Source organism: Dromiciops gliroides, chromosome 4 (genome assembly GCF_019393635.1).
Source record: "Dromiciops gliroides isolate mDroGli1 chromosome 4, mDroGli1.pri, whole genome shotgun sequence".
NCBI lineage: Eukaryota > Metazoa > Chordata > Mammalia > Microbiotheria > Microbiotheriidae > Dromiciops > Dromiciops gliroides.
Genome location: NC_057864.1, coordinates 44,524,639 through 44,546,349, shown reverse-complemented (window position 1 = coordinate 44,546,349; position 21,711 = coordinate 44,524,639). Strand labels below are relative to the sequence as shown.

The following is a 21,711-nucleotide window of genomic DNA, read 5'->3' as shown; positions in this document are numbered from 1 at the left end:
AGTGCTGGACCTGGAATCAGGAAGACTCATCTTCCTGAGTTAAAATCTTGTCTCAGATGTCTTACTATCTGTGATAAGTCACTGAACCCTGTTTGCTTCAGTTTTCCCATCTGTAAAATGAGCTAGAGAAGGAAATAGCCAACCACTCTAGTATCTTTGCCAAGAAAACCCCAAATGGGGTCACAAAGAGTTGGACACAACCGAAACAACTAAAGAACAATTCCACTGGAACGTGCCCAGAATGGCGAGAGAAGGGGAGATTACTCTATACAAGAATAAGAACTAGGGACATTTAGGCTGAAGAAGAGAAAACTGGGCAGAAGAGAAGACATAACAGTGTTTATCAGATACTCAAAAGATGGTCACATGAAAGAGGTATGGCTTGTTATGCTTGGCTCCAAAAGGAAGAGCAAGGAACGATGGATAGAAATTAGAGAAAGTCAGATTTCAGCTCAATATCAGGAAAAAAATCTTTAACAATTATAGGTGACCAAAATCAAAATGCAGTCTCTTGGGAAGTATGAAGGTTCTCCTTCTCTGGAGCTTTTTCAAGTGGAAAGAAGACCATTTGTTTGCAGTGTTGTCTAAGGGGCCCTTGGTTAGGTATAGACTAGATTAGAGTGTATTGAAGTTCCTTGCAACTCTGATATTCTGGGCAACCCTACACAACTTAATAGCCACAAGGCATCACTGTTTTAGAGTAGAATTGGAGAGTCACTAGTTCAACCTATTCATGGGGGGAAAATTCCCCATTCTAACATACCCAACAAGTGAACATCCAGTCTCTGCTTGAAGCCCTCCAAGGAAGGGAGACTCACCACCTCTCTCTCTCTCTCTCTTTTTTTTTTTTTGCAGGGCAATGGGGTTAAGTGACTTGCCCAGGGTCACACAGCTAGTAAGTGTCAAGTGTCTGAGGCTGGATTTGAACTCAGGTACTTCTGAATCCAGGGCCAGTGCTCTATTCACTGCGCCACCTAGCTGCCCCAACTCACCACCTCTCAAGGCAACAGAACATTCTTCTTTTGGACAGTTCTAATTGTTAGAGTCATTATGCTGCTGAGTCATCAATAGAAAGTTAATTAGGTTCAGCACTCTCTGTTTAAGTGGATGCAGTCGTGAGGAACTTATTAAAAGCAAGATTTCTCCTGAAACTGTTTAAAACAAACCAAGTTGGGAGGATGAAAGGGAATAAGCTTCAGTTATCTGGAAAATTCACTTGTAGGGTGCCTCCATGACAAAAGTTTGTATAATCCATCCAAAAATCCAATGAAATATTTGTGTTCCTCCTAAAGACTTGATCTAGCCATTGAGTGAATATGAAGGGCATTTGCCAAGTGAACCAAGGACTTCCATCTTTCAGTAAAGGGGATCAGAAAAAAATAAATCTGTTTTCTTTGATATTCACACATTTATTCATAATCAAATACTGAGATGAATAGTACATTGTTTCCACAAAGGTCAACATTTTCATTTCTTTAGAAAATCATGTTTGGGTATATAAATAAATTCACTTGTATGCACCAGGCCCAAATAAAGTCATCCAGAAAGCCTGGGCAAAGCACCATCAAGAGGTGGCCACATAGAGAGATTCTAAGGATATTGGAAACTCATGCCAGGCATATCTGCTCATCACAGGAACATTGGGTAGGAACCTCAATTTTCTCTTCCACATCCTCAGACTTCTGCTCCAACCTTGTCAGTGCAATGGGAAAATGGGCATCAGAATCTGTCCAGGAGGGGAAAGAAGAGACTTGTAACTCAGAAGGCAAAGTGGAAAGAACAATGGCTCTGGAATCAGGAGACAGCAACCTTGGGAGGGTCACTTAACCTCTATTTACATTAGTTTCCTCATCTGTAAAATGGAGTTGGTAATAACACTTACCTCCCAGGGTTGTTATGAGGATTAATTGAGATAATAATTATAAAGCACTTAGCAGTGTGCCTGGCATATAGTAAATGTTATGTAAATGTTGTTGTTGTTGTTGTTGTTGTTGTTACCTCCTTAGCCTCCATTTCCTCTTCAGTAAAATGAGGGGGTTGGTAGGGGCAGCTAGGTGGCGCAGTGGATAGAGCACCGGCCCTGGAGTCAGGAGTACCTGGGTTCAAATCTGGCCTCAGACACTTAACACTTATTAGCTGTGTGACCCTGGGCAAATTGCCTCACTAAAAGAAAAAAAAAATGAGGGGGTTGGACAAGAAGGCTACTGATTTTCCTTACAGCTCTAGGTCTGGGGTTCTGTGTTCTCCAACATGGTGCTCAAAGGCAATAAACATATTATATAATATACATATAATATACCAGGTATAATAAACATACCAGATTGATTAAAACCAACTCAGATGGAGAAAGGGAGGATTGACAAAGTCATCCAGAGCAACTCAAACAACATTTAAACATTTAATATAGATTCTAAATCAAGCCAGGGCCCACCCCCAGGGAGCATCATTGTCTTTACTATATTGTTATTATTCAGATACATCTGCCTTGGAATGTGTTTAACAAGCCTATTGAAATAATTTCTCCTTGAGATTTAAAACCTTCTGTTTATGTAACCAGAGAGCTCAAGGTGTCCATATGGATGCATCTCTTTTACAGTGCCTGAGTGGGGTAGATACTCCCCAAGTTTCCCTGTTCTTTTTGTTCAGAGGAGAAGGCAGAGGAGTGTGTGAAACCTTCCTCCTCTGGGTCTGATATAAAGGGCAACTGGGGAATGGGGTAGAGAGTCCCTAGCAAAAATATCCTTCCCACAGATGCCTGAAATTTTTCATTTTACAATGTCTCCCTGGATGAAATTCTTTCAAGTTGAGATTTATGTTAACAAACCCATCTTTCCAACTGCAAATATCCCTTGGAGTTAACCCTGTTGTTGTTTGTCCTTCATTCTCAGAGGTGATGCCATGATTTGAAGAGAATTGGATTTAAGTGAGGGCGGACTGTGCAACTTCACTCTCTCCTCCAGAGCCATCTGGGTCCAGTGACTACATCAGGATGACTGGAGATGGCCCTGGATGTTTGAGGCAATCAGGTTTAAGTGACTTGCCCAGGGTCACACAGCTAGAATATGTCAAATGCTTGAGGCAGTATTTGAACTCACATCCTCCTGACTCCAGGGCAAGTGCTCTATCCACTTCACCACCTAGCTGCCCAGTTAACCTTGGCTCTGGAGATAGAGAACCTGGGTTCAGAACCTATCCCTAGGGTTCTCTGCTCTCCAAGATTTTGGAAAAGTAGTTCCCAAGGGTCTCAGTTTCCTCATATGTAAAACGGAGTAAGACTATATAGCCTCTGAGTCCTCTTCCAGCTTGTTTTAGTATTCCATGATTAATTAATCTTTCTGATTAAAGTATTCCATGCTTGTGTGAATAAGTGGGCTTGGATATTGGTGTGGAGCAGAGGCCAGCATGGGCAAAGCAGGGATAGACAGAGAGTATTGTGAAGATATTGAAATCTGGGAAAGGGGGCACACCAGAGATGATAAAATGGAGAAGAATGGGAGGTGGTAGGACAGTGTGTCGATTGTTACCTTCGGGAATTCTTGTCAGGGGTCTGATTCCTAACCTATCTTGTAAATCCTCCTGCCAGGGATATGCTGAAGCCAATCAAAATTGACCCACAAGAGATTGAAGTTCAATTTACTGCTTTGTTAATGGTGTAGACTTAAGAAGGTGACGCAGAACATGTTAATAATGCAGATTACATTTTAAAATGTGTCTTGTGTTTATCCTCCCTCCCAAATCTGGTTGTTAAATATTTACCTATACACCCCTGATCCTGACTTCATGGCTCAGAATTGGGCAGGCTATGTCTCCTACTCCACAGGGAGGCTCCTTTATGGGAGGTTAATATCCATCCTTCTTGCTGCTAATGGATGCTGGCTTCTTGTTAAATGCTAGCTGGGCATAGGCTAGTCTCCCCATCTGCTCCCTTTTCTTTATAAGAATGAGCCGAACCATTGCTTTTTTGGAACACTAAGTATACTTACCAATTGGAAGGCAATGAAAGCCAACAAGGGCGGTAATGGTTTGGACAGCTCTGCAGCCCTTCAGACACCTCAACACCGGCTGCACTGATGAGCATGAGGAATTTTCTCCTTCAAGGTAAATTGTCTTCTCAAGTCTCATGAATTGGTGTTGAAAGGAACAAGCTATAACAAAACCATCAGTGAATTACAGAGATTTTTTTCTTATTTTTTTCCTTCCTCTCCCCTTCCTGTCTCCCTGCCTACCATCATTTGATGTAATTTCAAAAGCCATTTTAGAGGTGAGAAAACTGTGACTAAGCAAGTTTTAAGCAACTTGCCCAAGAACACACATCTAGTAAGTATCTGAGGGAGGATTTGAACTCAGGTCTTCCTAACTTTGTCCCTCTGACATTGAAACTATTATTATAGTTGTCGTTATTATTATTATTTAAAATGTATATGGTGCTTTAAGGCTTGCAAAGCAGTATATAATTATACACACATACATATATAATCTCATTACTATTGAAATATTTAACAAACTTTAAGTAATAACAATAATAACAACAAACATTTTAATAGTGTTATAATTTATTTTATCTTTGGGTGCTTTACATATACTACCTCATTTGATGTTCCCAACAACCCTGAGAGGTGGTTGCTATTACCACTCCCAGTCAAGAAAAATGTGGCTAAGGGAGTTACGTGCCTTGCCCAGGATGACTTAGGTAATTAAGGGTCTGAGGAGGAATTCAACCCAGGTCTTCCAGCAGCTCTCTACACCACACTCATAATTCAACAGACATTTATCAAGCACCAATTCTATGCAAGGCATAATGCTAGGCTTTGGCATGCAATGTTTTTAAAAATGATAGTCTAGGCTCTCAAGGAGCTTACAGAGAACTGTTCTGGGAAGATAATTTTGACAGTGGGTGCGTAGGATGGATTAACAGAAATTGAAGGCAAGGAGGAGAGACTGATTGATTAGGAAGCTTGGCCAAGAGTGCAAATAAAAAGTAAGGAAGAGCTGCACTGAGGTGATCACAGTGGGAATGACAAGGAGGGGGAGGATGCTAGAGATAATGGGAGAGTCAAGTACATGAGATCTGTCGACTGATTGGTTGTGGGACCCATGGAGACAGGAGAACTCCAAGGTGACTCTTTATGCCTTAATCGCAAATTATCTACTATTGTTGTTTTACAAGGAGGGGGGATTTCTCTTTTCTATGTGCCTGCCTGCTGAGACTGTAAGCCTCTTAGAAGCAAGGGATATATATCTTATATCTCTTTGCAGCCTCACAGTCTCTAATATGTCATTTTAAAAAATTGGACCTCTGATTTCATTGTCATAGGAAATTCATGGCGAAGAGACTCCTCCAATAATTTTGTGTGTGTTCAGTCATTTTTTAGGCATTTTCAGTTTTTTGTCACCCATTTTGGGGTTTTCTTGGCTAAGATACCAGAGGGGTTTGCCCTTTCCTTCTCCAGCTCATTTTACAGATAAGGAAATTGAGGCAAACAGATTAAGTGACTTGCCCAAGATCACACAACTAGTAAGTGTCTGAGGCCAGATTTGAACTCAGGGAGCTGAGTTTTCCTGACTCCAGGCTGAGCTCTCTAGCCACCTAGTTGCCCTGATAGATAAAAATCCGGCTCAATCAATTGATAAGCATTTATTAAGTGTCTACTATGTGTCAGGCACTACAATTTATAACCTTTTGTGGTTGACTGTAGGCAGTGAGAGGCTAAGTCACTTCCCCAGAAGTTGTAACCAAAGCAAGAGCTAAAAGGGACCTCAGAGCCCACCTCATCCCAACCCTTTTATGTTACAAATGTTTAGTTTACATTCTACTGAATCAAACAAGAAGTAGCAAGGGTAGAATCTGAACCCAGCTCCTTTAATTCTAGCACCTCCCTATGTTTCAGAGGGACTTGAACCTAGTTTTCCTGATTCGGAGGGCAGTTTTATCTCATACATCCTGCTTCCCCCAATAAAACTCAATAAAAAATTGTTGAATGAATAACAAATGGATGTTGTTTCCATGCACCCATCCCCTTGCCCCTCAATTCTGAAACTTAATGAGTCTAAGATTCTGTCCATGAGCATATCTAGAACTCTCTTTGGGCACTAGTATGGGAGTAAATTAATAATTATAACAATAGTAATCACAGTAGGGTAAGGCTGGAAGTAGATAGCTGGCCTTGCAATTGGGAAAACCTAGATTCAGCTCCCTCCACTGTCACATATTAACTACATGATCTTGAAATAATCATTCACTCCTAGTGCCCTAATCAACTCTCTAAGAGTTAAAGTCTCAACCTTGATTACTTTCTCTGGAAAATGAGGATGAAGATAGCACCTACCTTGCCAATGGGCATATCAAATGAGATCATGTACATAAAATGCTTTGCAAACCTTAAAGTGCTATGTAAATGTTAGCTGTTATCATCACTATTATTATTCATTCCATTCTAGCTCCCATTCATTTGTTTGTTTATTTGTTTATTTGTTGTAGAGAAAGTATCTATTTGGGTTGGGAGAGGAAGTTCCTTATTGGCCCTCTTTCCACAATGAAATTGTAAGACTGGTCCAAGTGAAATTATAGTAAAACCCCACATTTCTACTATACTTTAAGACTTACAATAGCTTTCCTAACAATGACCCTTCAGGTTAGGGAGTGCAAAGTTTATTGTCCACTTTTTAGTATATGTCAACCTGGGGCATCCTCTCTACCATCAAGTAATCAACATCAAGGCCAAGGCAGCCTGGGTTTGGGTCTGTGGAGTCTGTGGAGAGCATGTCTGAGAGTGTGTGATTGTGTGTGTGTGTGTGTGTGTGTGTGTGTCCTATATATCCATAGGATGATATAAATGACTAAAAATATCATTGCTTGTTACTATCCAGGCCTCTTCTTCCCTCCATTGGACTCCATGCCACTTCAGCAAGCTTTCGTGTCACTATGAGAAAGAACATCTTACATTTGGAAAGTATATTGGGTTTTCAGTCAGAAAACCTAGCCCTGCCACTTAAGGATGTGTGACTTTAGACAAGTCACCATGTCTTTGGGTCTCTGTCTCTTCATCTATAAAATGGATGGAAAAACCCCTAAGATTCTCTCCAGCTCTAAATATACTGTCTCATGAATACTACATGGAGAGACTGGAGAGAACACAATTCTTGCTTTCAGGGATCTGTCATTATTGAAGTCACATATGCAGAGATTTTGCAGCTGCTTACAAACTATTAGATTTCTATTATCCATGAATCAGAGAATCCTAGGAAAGAACAATAAGGTAATAAACTGATCTAGCCCCTTAACATCTGGTGAATGTCTAAATGAACCAGGACAGATGGTTATCTATTCTCTTCTTTTAGATCTCCAAGGAAAGAGACTCCTTAATTGGATATTATAAAACTTCCTTCTTTGTGGAAGATAATGCCATAAAATATAATATTTAAAGCAATATTGTGTTGGTAAATCTCAATTGTGTTAAAAAATATATATACACATATACACACACACACACACACACACACACACACACACACACACACACACATATATATATATATATTTTTTTTACTTTAGGTTGGGACCCAAGTTAGATCTTCATACCTCTGGAGCAGGAGCCATCTGTCAGAACCCAAGATCGGGCAAAGCTCACAGCATCTTTAGCTGTGTAGCCACTGGGCATCTGGAATTCCTGGGTGGTTTCTGCATTTGCCTGTCCACACAAACCACGTGTTTTTCCAATCATCCAGAAAGAAATATGGACCTGATAACAATTTAGAAAGGAGAGGCCACATCATTGCAGGATGGGGAGGTAGAGAGAGGAAGGAAATATAGGAATTTGTCTGTCTATCTAATACAGTGACTTGTTGGTCTCCCAACCAGCTGCATAATCCTTAATATCCTCTAGTCAGAAGGGCATTCACTACTTTTTTTTTGTTTATTTGTTTGTTTGTTTGTTTTGCGGGGCAATGAGGGTTAAGTGGCTTGCTCAGGGTCACACAGCTAGTGAGTGTCAAGTGTCTGAGGCTGGATTTGAATTCAGATCCTCCTGAATCCAGGGCCGGTGCTTTATTCACTGTGCCAACCTCACTGCCCCAGCATTCACTACTTTTGCAGCTATATAATCCAAGTTGATAGTAACACCTGAATTTAGTGGTCAGGTAAAGAGTTGACTTGGGTATTTGGGGAGGATGGGGTGTGGGGAGGGACGGAAGAAACTACGGCACGAGGGTAGGGGCAGAATTCACCTTTCAAACCCTTTCCTAAGTAGGAAGGTTTCATAGCAGAGTATCTTCCAAAGGGAAGAATCCATTTCTTATTTCATGTGAAAATACTAGACCAAAAAAAAAAAAAAGACAAAGATACCTTGCATGTTTTCCCATCGTAATAAAGTTTTTCAATACCGTGCTGTGGTGCAGAGAGAGAGAATCCCTGACTCTCATTCTTGATGGACACAAGTGACTCTAAAAGATAAAAAGAGAAATTCAGTGGGATCTTGAATAAAAAAGAAAATTTGATCCTTATCAATTCAGAAAGAAGTAATAGTTAAATCAAGATGTGAGACCTAAAATAGCACAATATTTTATGCATGGTAAATGCTTAATACATCTTTGTTGAGTTGATTTGAAAAGCTGAGTTTAAATGAACTGGGTTTGGATTTTCTTTTCTTTTCTTTTTTTAAAGCAAAGAGCTCAAGGCATCTTGTGGCTTCAAATTACACACTGATTTAAATTCAGCCGAGGTCTTCACTGTGCTAAGGAATGGAAAGAAATACCAAGAATCATGGATTACGTTAGTGAGAACCTTAAGACCGACCAACCCTCTCCCTTTCTCAAACTCTCACAGGAGTTCCCCCCATGACCTCCTGCATCAAAATTCAAGCAGCGGGGCTGGCTACTTTGGCTGAGGTCATTTGTATAATTGGAGTAACCAAAGAAAGGAAGCTCAGTTTCTAGGCTTGAGAGATGGCCATGAATCTCTGGATTATAGGATCATAGATCCAGATCTAGGAGGGACCCCAGAAGAGACCATCACTTTACAGATGGGGAAACTGAGGTGATTCAGAGGCTCTCGGTACTAAGTTACATCATGGTCTTGGCTGGCATGTTTTCTTCATTTCTAATAAATAGAATAGAAAAACAAGGACCAATAAAACAGAGCAATACCCACCACTACCAGAGAGGATGATGCTTCCATTCAATGGGGTCTTTTTGCCATCCACCTGAAGCCAAAGGAGTCCTTGAGCAGGATACATGTCAATGTCACTTTAGAAAGAGATAGAGGAGAAAAAAAAGAAAGAAAGAAATAGAGGGGAAAAAAGAAAGAAAGAGATAGAGGGAAAAAAGAAAGAAAGAGATAGAGGGGGAAAAAGAAAGAAAGATATAGAGGGGAAAAAGAAAGAAAGAGATAGAGGGGAAAAAGAATGATATAGAGAGGAAAAAAGAAAGATATAGAGGGGGAAAAGAAAGAAAGAGATAGAGGGGGGAAAAGAAAGAAAGAGAGGGGAAAAAGATAGAGGGGAAAAAGAAAGAAAGATATAGAGGGGAAAAGAAAGAAAGAGATAGAGGGGAAAAAGAAAGAAAGATATAGAGAGGAAAAAAAGATATAGAGGGGAAAAAAGAAAGAGATGGAGGGGGGAAAAGAAAGAAAGAGGGAAAAAAGAAAGAAAGATATAGAGGGGAAAAAGAAAGAAAGAGAGGGGAAAAAGAAAGAAAGAGATAGAAGGGGGAAAAGAGAAAGAAAGAGGGGTGAATTGGACTGTTTAAACATTTGCTAACAAGAAAATGAGCCCATGCTCCCAGTTCATTAAGGGGTGTTTTGAAAATGATGCTCAACATATGCTATAAGGTAATTGTAATAGAAAGAACATATGCATTTGAGTAGCATATGGAAAATTTAGCCCATCAGAATTTCCAAGTAGATGACTTAATAAGCTGCTTCCACATTTGTGGAGACATATAACATTAGAATTCTCTCTCCATTTCACAGTACAAACTGGAGCTGCTCTTAAACTACCTCAGTGACCTTCTGTTAGTAAAGCAGTTCTGACCAGAAGCTTCGGAATGGCTTACTGATTGGCCAGTTTGACATGGATGGCCTTTTGGCCAGCAGACCCTTCAGCTGTCTTTATCAACACCAGGAACCTTAGCTCCGAGCTAGCATCCTGGGCCAGGATGTGGAAGCAGTTGGCAAGCAGGTGGTAGCTGTACCGGATTCCATTGAAAGTAGTGATCTTCTCTTCATTGACTGAACAATCAGCTGAGGGAATAAGATAAAAAAGTGAGAATTTGTTCAATTTGGACCTGGAAAGGACTTTAAAGTCCATGGAGTCCAATTCCCCCATTTTGTAGTGAAGGAAACTAGTACCAAGAGCCAGTGACATTGGATGGTAGATGAGACCATAAGGTATAGTGTAAACAGGGCTATATCAGGGGTCAGAATATTTGTGCTGAAGCCCAGCTCTGCCACTTCTACTGGCTGCGTGATCTTGGGTATTTCTCTGGTACTCAATTCTCTCTCCTATAAGATGAGGGAATAGCACCTCGAGAGACCCTAAGAGCTTTATAAAATAATGTGAGAAGGGAGAAAATGCTGCCAGCTAGGGGAGTCAAAAAAGGAAAGTGTGGGATTCTAAGGGGCCCAAGGAAAGAGAAATTCCAGGCAAGGGGCAGAGCCTTCAGAAAGGCAGAGAATAAGAACATGAGGGGGCATGAAGGCTATAATGCTAAGACTGGCCCCACGACAAGACAGCTGGTATCCAATACTGCATGGGACCTTAGAAGCCACCCAGTCATGCCCCTTCTTCATGGTACAGATAAAGAGACTTGGCTAGAGAGCAGTCATGTGATTTGTCCAAGCTCCCACAGTATGTAGCAAAGATGGCTTCTGGACTCCTCAATCCAGTATTCTTTCCACAACATCCCAAGACATATATTTTTTTTCTTTTTCTTTTGTAAAAACTTATTTTTATACAGATATTTTCCTTTTGCATTGCCTAGATTTCTGCCCATATCCTTCCCCTCCCAGAGAGTCATTTCTCTTTTTTTTTGTTTTTTGTTTTGTTTTGTTTTGTTTTGTTTTGTTTTGTTTTGCAGGGCAATGCGGGTTAAGTGACTTGCCCAGGGTCACACAGCCAGTGTCAAGTATCTGAGGCCACATTTGAACTCAGGTTCTCCTGAATGCAGGGCCGGTGCTTTATCCACTGTGCCACCTAGCTGTCCCAGAGTCATTTCTTATAGCAAAGACTTTGTCAAAGAAAAGGAGGAAGAGGAAGAAATAAATTAAACTGATAAACACATCTAAAAAAAATCTTATGCTATAGGTGATGTTCCATACTCAAAGACCTCCCCTTCTGGAAGAGAGCAGGGTAAGGTACCAAGATACCATTTTTTTCTTTTTTTTTTGTTTTTGTTTTTTGTGGGGCAACGGGGGTTAAGTGACTTGCCCAAGGTCACACAGCTAGTAAGTATCGAGTGTCTGAGGCTGGATTTGAACTCGTCTTCCTGAATCCAGAGCCAGTGCTTTATCCACTGCGCCACCTAGCTGCCCCAAGAAACCATTTTCTTTCTTTCTTTTTTTTTTTTTTTAGTGAGGCAATTGGGGTTAAGTGACTTGCCCAGGGTCACACAGCTAGTAAGTGTTAAGTGTCTGAGGCTGGATTTGAACTCAGGTACTCCTGACTCCAGGGCTGGTGCTCTATCCACTGCGCCATCTAGCTGCCCCAAGAAACCATTTTCTAACTCAACAAAAACTAGTTGAATTGAATTGAATTTATTTAATCTGATGGATGCCACTGATTTCCATGGGAAGATCTCCATAGAGTAGGAGTACTGCCTATGTAAACCCTAAAACAAAAGCCCTTAAAGACCAATTTTCTCACCTTGGAAAGTCTTCATAATGAAATCTTTGATGAAGTCAAAGAACTCCCCCACTTGGTCAGGCAGTTGAGAAGCTGGTTCCAGAAGATTTATAGAGTATGAGATGGGTAAGAAAATGTCTTGTCCATAAAAAGTAACCTGCCAATGAAAAAAGGCAGCTAGGTGGCATGATGGATAGATTACACTGGGCCTGGAGTCAGGAGGACCTAAATTCAAATCTGGCCTCAGACAATTACTAGCTGAGTAACCCTGGGCAAGTCCCTTAACCATGTTTGCCTCAGTTTTCTCATCTGTAAAATGAACTGGAGAAGAAAATGCAAAGCACTGCAGTATCTTTGCCAAGAAAACCCCAAATGGAGTCACAAAGAGTTAGACACAACTGAAAATTGACTAAATGACAAAAAAAAAATAAGACCAAACAACAACAAAGTAAAAAGAGTGAGTGAGAGGATCCCTCCTAGGAGAAGCCCAGAACCAAGATGGGCACACTTACATGGGGTAGCCTGATGATGACGTGTCCACTCCTGGGAGATAGAAGTGGTATCACCAAGCTGGCCTTCAAAAGGGGATTTTTCCAGGCTTTTTCAGAGAATCCCAGTCTAGAGAGAAGCCCAGGAATGAATGTATAAAACCTGGAAATGAGTAGAAAATATTCATCTATTCAATAAATATATATTAAGCACCCATTAAATACAAGACGCCAGGAATACAGAGACAGATTGTGAAATGAAAAGAAAATTGAATTTGGAGTCAGAGAATATAGTTTGAATTCTAGCTCTGTCATTTACTACCTGTCTCATCTTGGGACAATGATTTACTTTCTCTGGAACTCACACTCCCCAAACATAAAATGAAAAGTTTGCTCAGGGGTTCTTTAACTTATTTTGTGACATGGAACTCCTTGCCAATCTGGTGAAGCCTATAGACCCATTCTCAGAATTAATGTTCTGAAATGTATAAAATAAAATCCATTGCATTACAAAGAGAATTGAAATGATTACAAAAAAAAGAAATTATATAAAAATAAAGATGTCATTTGTTTTTTTCCCCATCCAAGTTCACAGATGCCCTGAAAAGGGTCTATGAAAGCAGTTTCAGCTTGGGAAGGGGTGGGGACAGGAAAGGAAGTTGGGGATCAGACCCAAAAGAAATCTGTAGACTAGGTCTCCACAAATCATTTGTGACTCCTCTTCCTTGCTGACTCTAACACCTTCCATCCCAGCCCCATTTGGGCAATACAACAGATAAGGGGGAAGGGAGGAGATCTCACCATTTTCCCATTTCCGTGACTTCTGCTGAGACTTTTGGCCATGCAACCATCATTTGCAGAGTGGAGTGATTAGCAAACTGCCCAGTCATAATCTCCCCCAAAACTTGATACTCCTGGCAATCCTGACCCCATTTTAGGGATGCCTGCAAGGCATGAATGATGAATGGAACAGGGCATCAGCCGACTGGGGCCTGGAATAAATGGAAACATCTGTACGTGTCGGCCTGTTGATGTGCCCATTGGGTGAGATTTGTGGCTTACCTTTGCCGTGTGAAAATTCTCCAAGAAAATATCAACACAAGCTTTCCACTGGCTACTTTGGGTAAAATTAGTGACCCGTAACTGGACCCCATCTTTGGAGGAGTGTTTATTTGTGAAGATGGCAAACTGGAAGCCATCAGGCTTTTGCTCACTGTGTTCTACCCGAAATATTCCAGTTAGCATGGGTGGGTAATTGTTCTCCAAGAACGTCATCTGAGCTCGAGGAAGGAGAAGACAGATTGGTGAGCCACACCTTCTAGGACACAATGATTCACCTTGTATAACAATGGAGGGATATGACTCTGACCCATAGGGTAAATCATATGTCTACAGCTAGAAGGAACCTTAGGTCATCGGGTACAAGTCTCATTTTACAGATTAGAAAATAGAGACCTTGTGAAGTCAAGTGATTTCCCAAAGATTACATAGTTATTCATGGTAAAACTGGGAAATTAGTACAAAGATACATTCATCAACAATCCAATTAATCAACTAGTATTTATTAAATTCCTACTATGTGCCAGGCATTTTCCTAAGTGCTAAATATACATGTGTATACATACACATAAATGCATCTATATCTATCTATCCATCTATCATCTATCTATCTATGTACCCATCTATCATCTATTTATTATCATCATCACCTATCTATAATCCATTTATCATCTATCTATCTACATATCTAAAAGGGCCAAAAAACATCCTCTGTTCTCAATTTAATAAACATTTATTAAGTATGTACCATGTACCAGGCACTGTGTTAAGCTCTGAAGATCCAAAAAAGGAAAAAGACAATCCTTGCCCTCACAGAGCTTACAGTCTAGTGGGAACACACGGTCTAAAACATGCAAACAACTATGACTAAACAAGCTAGATACAGGATAAACTGGTGAATAGTCTCAGAGGGAAGGCAGATTCTCACTGTGAGACCTGAATTTGGAGTAGCAAAACTTAAGTTGAATCCTGGCTCTGACACTGTGTGACTTTGGACAAGTCACCTCACATCTCTGGGCATCAATTTCCCCCTTTCTGAAATGAGAGGGGTTAGACTAGAGAGTCTCCGACGTCCCTTCCTGCTATATATCTTTGATCCTATGTCTCCAACTCAGTTGAAAATAAAGAAAAGGATAGGAAGGGAGTGAGGTAGATAGAGACGGCTAGTTAGAGATTGAAATGGGGGGGGTAGGTAGGTAGGTAGATAAATTATAAATAGATAGGTAGGTAGACAGATAATAGGTCAACAGATAAGAAATAGATGGATTAATAGATATAGGTAGATAGAGATAGGTAGATAGATAGATTTATAGATTTATAGATAGATGATAGATAAATAGAAATAGATGGATTAATAGAGATAGGTAGATAGATGATAAATTGATAGATCTATAGGTAGAAGATAAATATAGATAGATAGTGTGGTAAAATAATGGAATTTGGCAGATGCCCAGGGGTCCCACTTGATTGATCTAGTAGTGTTTGAATTGGGTATGAATGAGAAACTACTAAGTAACCACTTAAGAGGATTAGATCTTGAGCTACACCTGGCCTGCCCTGTTAAACCTAGTCTAAACTTGGCCAACCCTGAGAAGGAGTGCCCTTAGAGGCTGTGGACTGCATCATCAACAGGAAAACAGTCTCAGCCACATAACTTGAAGGACTTCCCCTTTGGGGGAGGGAGAAAAAGGTAGAAAACAGGACCCCAACAGGAAGTGGCTCACTCTCTCTCTCTCTCTCTTGCCTGGGAAAAGCTTTCGGAGTGGACTGGAGACAGGCTGAACAGCTGTCTCCCATAGAAATTATGGACCCCTGGTGGTGACTTAATAAAATCCAGCTCTTTGAATTAGCTGAGCTGAAAGTGAGTTTGGGTTTGAGACAGCCTTTGCTAGAGCCAGGGAGATTATCGTTTTCCTCTTTCCCTATTCCCTTGTCCTTGACTTTATTTATTTCACCTTTGCTGTGTATTTTATTTCCATTAAATAAAACCTGATTTATTTGTGGAAAAGATGTTGTTAAGCTCCTTTCTTATTGGCCTGGGAGAAATAACGAAAAAGGGCAGTTCGGAGGGGAAAAAGCTTTGGACCTAGAGGTCCCTCATTATTTTCTGAACCCCAATATTACAGCGAGCCACCCAATTAACTCTCCCCATATTAAATTTGGCCCCTACAATAGATTGAAATAGATGGATTACCAGAGATAGGTAGATAGATGGATAGAGTTAGGTAGGTAGATGATAGATTGATAGATGATAGATAAATAGATAGATATAGATGGATTAATAGAGATAAATTGATAGATTTATAGATAGAAATAGATGGATTAATATAGACATAGGTAAATATAGAATAGATATATAGGTAGATAGATAAATTGATAGATACATACATAGCTGAATAGCCTTTTAGAAAGATTATGATATCTTCTGGTTCATATGCAAAGGGATGTTAATGCATGAGGCCTCCAAACTCAAATCTCATCAACACCAGAACCAACATAAGCCTCACAGGACTTTGACTCAGAGCGTCTATATGCCTGCTCCAAGGAAAAGACACCCTGTCTCTTTGTGCTGGACCACCATAGCCAGGGTCCTGTAGCTATGGTAGCACTGTCCCATCCTATCCAACACCCATGAGGGAGAGGGCCAGACTCTGCACCCAGAATCCTCTGCGTCACTGCCTTAACTGGCTTTGCCTCAGTTGCTAGGATTCCTAGTTTTAGCTCAGGGGCAATGAATCTATAGGCTGAGTTACCTGCTCATGCACAGACTGCTCTTCAGTAGTATTGCTACTGCTGTGGCTGCCATTGCTGTCACTCTCACTGGGAGTGTGGCCTTGTATGCTGCCATTTTGGACTGTCTGCTTGGTATCTTTCACCCCTTCCTTGCTAATGATATCTGACGGGCTTTGGGCAGAGGTCAAGGAGGCAGATGAGGAATTGGAGTAACTGCTGGGATCCTTCTCTTGTATCCCTGGGAGGTTGTTCCTCATAGATGGATTCCTGTATGGCTTATGAGGGGCTCTATTTTGTCTTGACTTCTACAAAATGCATGGGATGCTGGGAGATTATGACACCCAACCACTATGCTCCTAAGAAACAGAGAAATGACTGGCCCTAGCTCAGGACTGAGAACCAATGTAGATATCACTAATAGCTCCACTTATGTAGCGTTTTAAAGTTTGTAAAGAACTCTTCTCAGGGCATCTAGGTGGTGCAGTGGATAAAGCACTGGCCCTGGATTCAGGAGAACCTGAGTTCAAATTTGTCCTCAAACACTTGACACTTACTAGCTGTGTGACCCTGGGCAAGTCACTTAACCCTCATTGCCCTGAAAAAAAAGAAAAAGAACTCTTCTCATTTATTCTTCACAATAACCTTGTGAGGGAAGGGCTAGTGTTATCTCTACTTTTAGAGGAGAAAAGGAGGCTGAAGGAAGTTTAGTGACTTCCCAAGGTTACACAGCAAGTAAGTGTTGAAGGCAAGATTGGAACTCAGTTCTTCCTGACTCCAAGTCCAGTACTTTATGCATTCTCCCACCTAGCTACTCCAATAATGTCACTATGTTTATAAGGATATACTTAAATTCATAAGATCATAGATTTAAAGTGAGAAAAGACTATAGTCTCACCCTTTTATTTTACATCTGTAGAAATTGAGGCCCAGTGAGAGAAAGTGACCCATTTAAGGTCACAAGATGAGACACAAACAGCAGAACCAGAATTTTAATTTAGGTCCCTGGACTCCAAATGTTTGCTTTCCCCACTATGACTGTGTTGTTTCCTCAGGTCGGCTAACATGTAAAGTGGTTTGCAAAGCTTAAAGTGATATATAAATGCTGACTATTATTGGATGGAAGAGAATTTCACTGGAAGAGAATCACAAAAATCATTTTGCAAGATGGGGAAAATTGTTAAGAAAATTATAAAAACTTGGACATAAATTTATGGGTTTTCCATATAAAAATGACTCAGAAGATGTGAAGAAAACCTTCTTAATTTTTCAAGGTGATTTTCTAAGGTATAACAGGACACAGCAATACTGGTTAAGTTTGCCTAAGACAGACAGTCTGTATGGACTCTGCTACAAGGCAATTCACTGTAAGCACATTCTCTATGCCCAGGATCTTTTTGAGGTTTCTTTGCATCCATTCTCCTGCACCTACTTGACACTCACCATCTGGATTGGTCTGGAAGCTGCCATAGATCCCGCTTCGATTTCCAGCCCGATCTTCTCAACGGTAGTATCTGTATAAGGTGCCCAGCACAGAGGACATCAGGGGTCTTGGGATCCCATGCACCATCCCCACGAGGAAGCCAACTCTTAACTTACTTGATTTTACCACAAGTTGGGCTTCATGTGTTCCCACCACGTGATGCAGAATGGAATCTTGAAATGATGCTGCACTGAGGGATTTCATGGAGACATAGGCCTGAAAACCCCAGTAAGGCAGGCTGAAGCAAGTCTCTTGGAAATGCGTCTTTCCACTTTTGCCATGATGAAGTTCAGGCTTGGGGGAGTTGGAGTAATTGGGAGAAGTCACTTCAGAAGTCCTTCCTTGCTACATTTGAACAAGGACATTTTGGAAATCATCAATAAAATGGAGGGGATGGTACCAGCAAGAGTTATCAATCAATCAATCAATCAATCAGACAATTATAGAGCACTTGCTATGTGCTGAACTGACTTGCAGTTCCTCAAACATGACATTTCTATGCTTTTGCATAGACAGTCCCTTAGTCCTACGATGCTCTGCCACCTCAATGCCCCCTCTTAGTCTCTCTGGTTTCCTTGTAGACTCAGATAAAGTCTTTCCTTCTGCAAGAGACCTTTCCAGGCTCCCCAGCCCTGCCCCCCAACAGCTAGGACCTTCTTCTTCTTTGTATCTCTCTTGTATGGACATACTTCTTTATCCATGTTGCCTTCCCCATCCCTTAGGATGAGAACTTGTTGAGGGCAAGTGGGGCTCTTGTCATTCTTTGTATAATTTCCAGAGCTTAGCCCATAGTAATAGGTAAGCACTTAAGAAATGTTTTTTTGTGGGGGTAGCTGGGTGGCACAGTGGATAGAGCACCAGCCCTGGAGTCAGGAGTACCTGAGTTCAAATCCGGCCTCAGACACTTAACACTTACTAGCTGTGTGACCCTGGGCAGGTCATTTAACCCCAATTGCCTCACTAAAAAAGAAAGAAAGAAAGAAAGAAAGAAAGAAAGAAAGAAAGAAAGAAAGAAAGAAAGAAAGAAAGAGGGGCAGCTAGGTGGCACAGTGGATAGAGCACCAGCCCTGGAGTCAGGAGTACCTGAGTTCAAATCCGGCCTCAGACACTTAACACTTACTAGCTGTGTGACCCTGGGCAAGTCACTTAACCCCAATTGCCTCACTAAAAAAGAAAGAAAGAAAGAAAGAAAGAAAGAAAGAAAGAAAGAAAGAAAGAAAGAAAGAAAGAGAAAAAGAAAGAAAAGAAAGTAAAAGAAAAAAAGAAATATTTGTTGACTAATTGACAGGGCCCTGAGAATAGATAAAAATAGAAAGAAAGAAAAAATTTCCCTACCCTCAAGGAACTTCCATTCTAACAGGGGAATAAGTTGCATATGTGCATGTATGTGTGCACATGTGTGTATTCCTCATCTGTAAAATGAGCTAGAGAAAGAAATGGTAAACCATTCCAGTGTCTCCATCAAGAAAACCCCAAACAGAATCACGAAGAGTCAGACACAACTGAACAACAACAACACAACACACAAATACACATACATCTGTACATGTATGTATACATATAAGAAGTATATATAAGCATATACAATACACATATGTATATCAGGTCAACATATACATGTATGCATATGTATGTAAACAAACTAGGTTTTCTTGCCATATGCATGTGTTATATATACACATACATAGACACACGTGTGTGTCTATGTATAGATACATATTTGCATGCATGTGTATATACATACATACAGAGAGAGAACACAAAAGATAGCACAATGAGTTTTAGACTTAAAGTCAGGAGACCTTATTTCAAATCCCACCTAAACACTTAGTAGCTATGTGACCCTGGGCAAGTCACTTAACTGTTGTCTGCCTCAGTTTCCTCATCTGTAAAATGGGAATAATTACATCCACTACCTTGCAGGATTGTTTTGGGGATCACATAAAAGCAAGCGGGCAAGGCAGTTTGCAAAGATTAAAGTCCCATAGTGCTGCTATCTGTTAAATCCAAAGGAGGGAGGGAGGGCATTAGAAAGTGGAGGGATCAGGACAGACTTTCTAGGGAAGGTCATGCTGGAACTATTATCAAATGTTAATTCCCAGGTCTTCAAACCGACACACACTGACTGTCTCTCTGGGATAGCTAATGCCCTTGCTGCCATTTTCTATGGGAATCTCTAATCCTCCATATTTCTCAAGTACCTTCAAAGTCATCTCTGTGAAAACAAATTGCTCCTTGGGGATCTCAGATCCTGCTTCCTCAGGAACTAGAGGAACTTTCTTTTCGGTTTCTGGCTCCCCACTCTTTCTTGATACAGCAAAAGCCTTGGCACTGTGGGGACAGCAAGAGTAGACCTGATGTCAGGGGTTATTGGTTATTGGACATGTCTCGGCCTCTTCATTCATCTCCGAGCTCAGGGAGAAGGAGGCCCTGGAGAAGCAAATGTTGGCTTAAAAAAACAGTGCTATTCCAGAAAGTCGATAATGTGAATGAATAAATACAGAAAAACCAATAGACATCCCAACACATCATTTGAAATCTCTAAGAATAAATGTCTCCAAACTGAACTGAATCTTTCAAGGCTGTTCAAAGAAGCAGCTATGTAATCAGAATATTCTGATGGAAGGCATGGTAATTCAAAATTTCAAACCCACCTCCAACTTTGTCATTGTTATTCTGCTTCCTCAAGAGGAGTTTGGGGGAAGATTGAGGTGACTAGTATACCTGGCTGTCAGGAGCTGAGTCTCTTGGTGCCATGGGAAGGTTTCATACTTAAAGTTTTTCTTTTTTAGGTCCAACTTCATGTTCAGTTTCATTGGGTAAGCTGTCTGGAGCTTTGCCTGGAGCTCAATGCCAGACTGGAAGACAGGGGTGTTGATTGTCATCGATGCCACAGAGTACCAGTACATGCTACAGGAGGAGGAACAAAGGGTTATATACGTAATAAGCCAGGAATGATACTATCAGAAGGATTCTTCTATATAGGAGGCAAATAATGTACATTGAGAGCCATAACAAGGGTGGGCAACTGGGGATTTGTACCTGGGCACCAGAACCTAAGGGGCATCTTTATAGCACTTGTACTCCTTTGGCAGACAGAAATAAATGACAGATCACCTACCTGAAGGAGGTAACAGGCTTTGTGTCTACCTCTACCACTATATCCTTTCTTCCCCTAAACATTTGGAAAACCAGAGGTCATTAGCTACACCAAAGGGACATTGGTCAGATTTTCTGGAGTTTGGATTGCATTGTCATCATGTGCAACTGTGTTCAATGAGGTTGCACCACTGGTCCAGGGAAGTCAGCTTAGGCTGAACTGTGATGCTGGCTACCCATTTAACTGCGTTTATATGTAGACAAAGGAACATTTGTGAAAGATGCCCATGGCATAAGGCAGGCGCCATATGTTCACTAAGGAGGAATCCTAAGATCTTCCTGTGCCTGGTATGCTTGGGGGCTGAAACATGTCCCAAGGGGGAAAGGATTCCATGGTCCTCCAGAGGGAGAAATAGATATATTGTTTCCAGAGACTATATTCCCTAATTGATCAATTAATCCTTTACAGGACCTGGGAGCACTGGAGGAAGACCTTCATGGGATTATACATTTAATGCTGAAAAGGTTCTTAGATACCACTGAATCCGTTTAATAGCTAAGGAAACTGAGACACAGAGTGGTGGCTTGCCTAGGAACAAATAGCTGGGAAATGTCTGAAGCAGAATTTGAACCCAGGTCATCCTGACTCCAAGTCCAGGGTTATATCTATTGCATGATGCTGACTCTGACTTTATTAGGGCAAGGGGTGTGTGTAGCCCAGCAAGTGACTCCTAGTCATCTGGAGAGATACATTATGGGTTTCTTAGAACCCAAAACTCAGCAGTAAAAAACAAATAAACAAACAACAAAACCCTTAATATCCTCTGTTTTAAACTTCTCTCCTTACCGGGGTTTAATGTCAGCAGCCACTTGAACTACAGGACTGGATGACTGAGGAGTTACAGAATCATTGGATAGAGGAAAGGATACGTTGGCATCCACTGTGAATGACAAAACACACCAAGGAAGAGGAAGATAGGGCTGGTCCCCATCTGGTTTCACCTTCTCTCACCAACCT

At 40.9% G+C, this 21,711-nt stretch overlaps 1 protein-coding gene across 1 annotated transcript in view; it reads right to left on the bottom strand.

Annotated features, from left to right (window-relative positions):
- Positions 1 to 1,408: 1,408 nt before the first annotated feature.
- The window catches only part of LOC122754580 (vitellogenin-2-like), a 31,912-nt gene continuing 11,609 nt past the window's right edge, over positions 1,409 to 21,711 (bottom strand). Inside the window, exons 7-21 of the mRNA XM_044003112.1 lie at positions 21,541 to 21,634; positions 20,319 to 20,504; positions 19,796 to 19,925; positions 17,711 to 17,939; positions 17,555 to 17,625; positions 13,385 to 13,597; positions 13,124 to 13,266; positions 12,347 to 12,485; positions 11,856 to 11,991; positions 10,048 to 10,234; positions 9,146 to 9,240; positions 8,342 to 8,439; positions 7,580 to 7,739; positions 3,984 to 4,145; positions 1,409 to 1,726 (exon numbers count right to left, since the gene is read on the bottom strand). Of these exons, the coding sequence (XP_043859047.1) occupies positions 1,608 to 1,726; positions 3,984 to 4,145; positions 7,580 to 7,739; positions 8,342 to 8,439; positions 9,146 to 9,240; positions 10,048 to 10,234; positions 11,856 to 11,991; positions 12,347 to 12,485; positions 13,124 to 13,266; positions 13,385 to 13,597; positions 17,555 to 17,625; positions 17,711 to 17,939; positions 19,796 to 19,925; positions 20,319 to 20,504; positions 21,541 to 21,634 (2,162 nt within the window). The 3' untranslated portion in view covers positions 1,409 to 1,607. The remainder of the gene's footprint in view (positions 1,727 to 3,983; positions 4,146 to 7,579; positions 7,740 to 8,341; positions 8,440 to 9,145; positions 9,241 to 10,047; positions 10,235 to 11,855; positions 11,992 to 12,346; positions 12,486 to 13,123; positions 13,267 to 13,384; positions 13,598 to 17,554; positions 17,626 to 17,710; positions 17,940 to 19,795; positions 19,926 to 20,318; positions 20,505 to 21,540; positions 21,635 to 21,711) is intronic.